The 4,014-nt window shown below is 68.9% G+C and overlaps 1 protein-coding gene across 1 annotated transcript in view; it reads right to left on the reverse strand.

Moving 5' to 3' along the window:
• ESPN (espin) overlaps nucleotides 1–3,095 on the reverse strand; it is a 12,741-nt gene extending 9,646 nt beyond the window's left edge. The window contains exons 1-2 of the mRNA XM_026085434.1: nucleotides 3,030–3,095; nucleotides 1,401–1,594 (exon numbers count right to left, since the gene is read on the reverse strand). Coding sequence (XP_025941219.1) covers nucleotides 1,401–1,594; nucleotides 3,030–3,095 — 260 coding nt within the window. The remainder of the gene's footprint in view (nucleotides 1–1,400; nucleotides 1,595–3,029) is intronic.
• Nucleotides 3,096–4,014: the final 919 nt, after the last annotated feature.

Here is a 4,014-nt window from a genome sequence, read left to right on the forward strand (position 1 = left end):
GCATTGAATTTCACAGCTGTAACGGAGCCTGCCGCGAGCCGCAGGGCCTGGGAGCAGGGCGGGCGCGCGCGGTAAATAATTCAGGGCTTTCTTCGCTCGGGAAGGCAGGTGATTGCAGCGAAAGTAACCCCAGCAGGAGCATGAAATTCAATGTAGAAGCGCTGCCGCCCAGCGCGTTTAACGCAGGCCTGCGCGTACGGGGTCCCGGCGCCGCGGGGCTGGGGGACCCGCGTGCCCCCCCGGCCTGGGGCGGACAGGGTTAATGCATGCTTGGGCACACCTGGGGAGGGGATAAATGCCGGGGGCGGGTGCTGGGGCTGGGAGGCTGCCCGTGGTGAGTAAGCTGGGGTGGGGGCGGCTGGGCTGCACCTGCAAGCGCCTGGCTGGGAACGGGCTGCCRGGAAGGTGCTTTGCGTGTTGCTGCCGGCGAAGCTGCCGGTGTTCAGGGCTGCCCCGTGCGCGTGGCAGAGCCCCGGCCGGGAGCCCGCCGTGGTGGCAGCGCACTCCTGGCTGCGAGGAAGAGGAGGCTGCTGGCYGGGTCGGGGAGGCCAGTGCCGGAGAGCGTCCCTGCCACCCGCCCCCTCACCCCGTGGCGCTCCCGGAGCAGCATGGCACGGTGCGGCCGGCAGGCTGATCCCCACGGCCGGGCCGCGGTTATTTATAGCAGCAGCCTCTGCCCACCGTGGGAAAGCAGATTAGAGCCCGCATAATCGCACGGCCTGGCTCGGGGCGAGGGTGCCCTGCTTCCTCGCGCCGTGTCCCCCAGGGCCCAGCGAGCCGGCAGCGTCGCGGTTGCCCGGCAGGAGCCCTGAAACCCCACGGGCTCCCGGGCATGGGGCGGGCAAAGCAGCCTGCGGGAAGGCTGCCTGGTGCCCCGAGCCTCCGTGCCGGGGAGCGGCCGTGGTGCCCACAGCCCGCGCTGCTGCAGCAACAGGAAGGTCATTTCCCTGCCGTGCGCGGCGGCCTGATCCATTTACATAACGCCGGGGCRGACAAAGGCGGCTGTGTTATCACCCCCCGCCAAAAGCGCCGGGAACAAATCCCGCTCAGCGCCGCGCGGGGCCGGCAGCAATATTTCTGCCAGCGCTCGCAGCTCTCCTCCTCGCCCTTTCTCTCCGGGCCATAAAGAACGGGCAGCTGACTGCCCGGGCGATAACGCTGCCGCGGYGCCCCGGGAGCTGGCGCGGAGCGAGGCCGCGGCCCTGCAGCGGGCACGCGGGCACCTCGCGGGCAGCCGCCCCGGCGCCGTGCCCCTGGCCGTGGGGGACCGGCAGCCCCAGGCTGGCAGCGGGACCCCGCTCCTCCGCGCCAGCGCAAGCCCATCCGCGACGGCCTCTCCTCCTGGGCTGCAGCCCGGCCGGCAGGACCCGCGTGGCCCCCCCGAAGCGGAGGGCTGTTACCTTGGGCAGTGTCCTAAGAGAAGTTGCAAGGAAGGGAAATCTCCTTTGGCTGCAGCGTAGTGGACAGGCAGCGCTCCCGTGTCCGTGGCTGCCGTGGGGTCGCTGCCTCCGAAGCGGAGGAGCCAGTCGATCACTTCGTGGTGCCCGAAACGGGCTGCGAGGTGTAGGATAGTGGCACCGGAGTTGTCTGTGTCCTGCGGAGGAAGGCAGAGGCCGTCAGCAGCCCGGCACCCGCGGCACGGGCTGTGGAGAGCCGCAGTGAGTGCGGCCGCTCTGCGGGGCCCCGGGAGYGGAGCTGCCTCCTGCCAGCGAGCGACGGAGAAGCCCTGGGACCACTGGCACCATGGGCCTGGAGCCGGGTCTGCCCCGGGCAGGGGAGGGATGTGCTGGCGGGGCAGAGAGGGGCCGTCGGCGCAGTGCAGACCCCGGAGGCGTCGCGTGGGAGACGGTGAGGGCGAGGGCAGGGAATGGGCAGGAGAGGCGGCCGGGGCGGCAGGCGTGCCGGCTGTGCCGAGGGGCGTCGGGCTCTGGGGTGATGAGCTGTGCGCTGGTGACGGCTCCCAGCCCGGGCTAAGGAGCTTGGGTCTCCCCGGGCGGTTCCTGCCTCTCCCGTGGGAGCCTTGCTGCGGTTCCCGGGGCCGGCAGGTGCACAGCGTGGCGTAGCACCGCAGTGCCGACCACAGGGCCCCGGGAGGGCGCCTGGCCGGCGTCCCGCTGCCAGCCCTGCACAATGCGCCCTTGTTCGCCTGGGGCGTGGGGCAGCCCGGCCCGCCGGGCGCTCGCTGCTGGAGCCGGCCCCGCGGAGGGTCCCCGGGCCAGCAGCGTTGCAGCCTCCGCCGGGTTGCTCTGCAGTGCCCAGGGTGCAGATCAGGGCTGGCCCAGGGCCAGGATGGTGCCTAACTCTGCTGAACTTGTCCTTCCTGCTTAATCATCTCTCCCCCCACCGCCTCCTCCCCCCCGTCACATGCTGTTAGCTCTCGACTGCACTGGGCAAGCTGCTTATCTGCCCAGGGCTTGCAGTGCTTGTATAACCCCGGAGCGGGCTGCTGCAAGAGGCCAGGCAGCACTCGGGGTGGCCGCTGCGGCTCGTGGGTGCCCTGCTCGCGTGTCAATGCTCTCCTCGGGGCTCAGCCACGTCCGGGCTGCTCGTGCACCCATCSCTCACCCTCGGCTGCGGGGCCGACCGGCGCTCGCCTCGGCACGCACGCCCCGGAGACACTGAGCCCCGCAGCCGACAGCAGCTCCCTGCAGCTGCAGCTTGTGTGCGCCAGGGCCAGATCTGCTGTCCCGGCTGCAGCCGGCTGCCCCAAGGACAGCCGGGGTTGTGTGCTGAGAGCTTCTGCCCGTAAGCAGGATCAGGGCCAACGACAAGGCAGGTCTGGCCCCAGCGCTGCTCGCTGCCAGCACTCTCCTCCGGAGCCCCTTGCGTGCAGGCAGCTCTCCCTGCCCTGGTTTGCGGGCAGCCGGAAGAGTGCGATGTTGGGAGTGCTGGTGCAGAGCAAGGCAGGGCAGGGCGCCGTGGCATAGCCTTTGCTGTGGCCCTGGGTGGCAGCTCAGAGGATGGTCAGTGTGTGACCTCCCCTTGGTGTATCTGTGGCCAAATGCATTTCRTGTGAGACCTGTGCAAACCTGAGGCCTGGGCAGAAAGAAACCATCACCCTTGGCCAGACTCTGTCCCTGGAGCACCTCATCCATGGTGCACACTCTGCTTTTGGGGCCCTGCTCCACCCTCTGCCTCACACTGTGCACTCCGGCACATGCCTTAATCTCCTGCTCTGGGGAGATGGAAGGAAGTGCAGGTGTTTTAGGGACCTTCACTGCCACTTTGCAGTTGGCTCAGATTTCTGTCTAGCCTGGGAGCAGAGGTCAAGAAGCAGGAGGGACCTGCTCCACCTTGGCCAAGCAGGTACTGTCCAGCCTGGTGTCTCTGGGATGTGCGGGACCCTTCCCAGGCTTTCTGGGACCCACTCGATCACCAGTGCTGCTTGGGGAAGAGGCAGCCAGGCTGGTTAGCAGTGCTGCCCAGCGGAGGGGAGCTGGAGAGGGTTTCGTGGGGGCATGGCTGGCACGCTGGGCTGGCTGCRCCGTCTCTCTGGATGAACTCGTGAGGAAAGTGCGGTGGCGTGGGTGTGCTCCCTGGGGCACTGGGAAATGTCTGTGCACTCAGAGCTCTGCGGCCGACTTCTGCAGCACAGCAGAAAACAGAGCTGCACTGAGGCGTGACGGGTGCAGGAAGGCTTGGGTCTCGGTGCCTGGGGAAAGTCTCCTGCCCTGGGCCTTGAACCGCTCCTGTGCGAGCAGGGTGCTGGCGCCTGGGGCTTGCAGCTGCCTATCCAGGCTGCGAGGGGATGCCAGCTGGACCATGCTCCACCTGGGGGGAAAGTCTCAGCCCCTTGGAGGGAGCAATGCGCCAGCAAAGCAGGTTGGGGAGCTCCCTGCCAGCCGGCTGTGGGATGTGCTGCTTCCCGGGGTCCGAATCCCCTTCCCGTGGGAGGCTGGGGTGCAGCGGGGCTCTGTGCCACCCCGGTGGGGAGCTGGTGGGGGAGAGCCCCCCCCGACGGGGTTGTGATCCAGGCTCCGTGCTGCCCTGGTGGGGAGCTGGCTGGGAAGAGCC

Source organism: Apteryx rowi, unplaced genomic scaffold, assembly GCF_003343035.1.
Source record: "Apteryx rowi isolate R43461 unplaced genomic scaffold, aptRow1 scaffold_67, whole genome shotgun sequence".
In the NCBI taxonomy this organism is placed as follows: domain Eukaryota; kingdom Metazoa; phylum Chordata; class Aves; order Apterygiformes; family Apterygidae; genus Apteryx; species Apteryx rowi.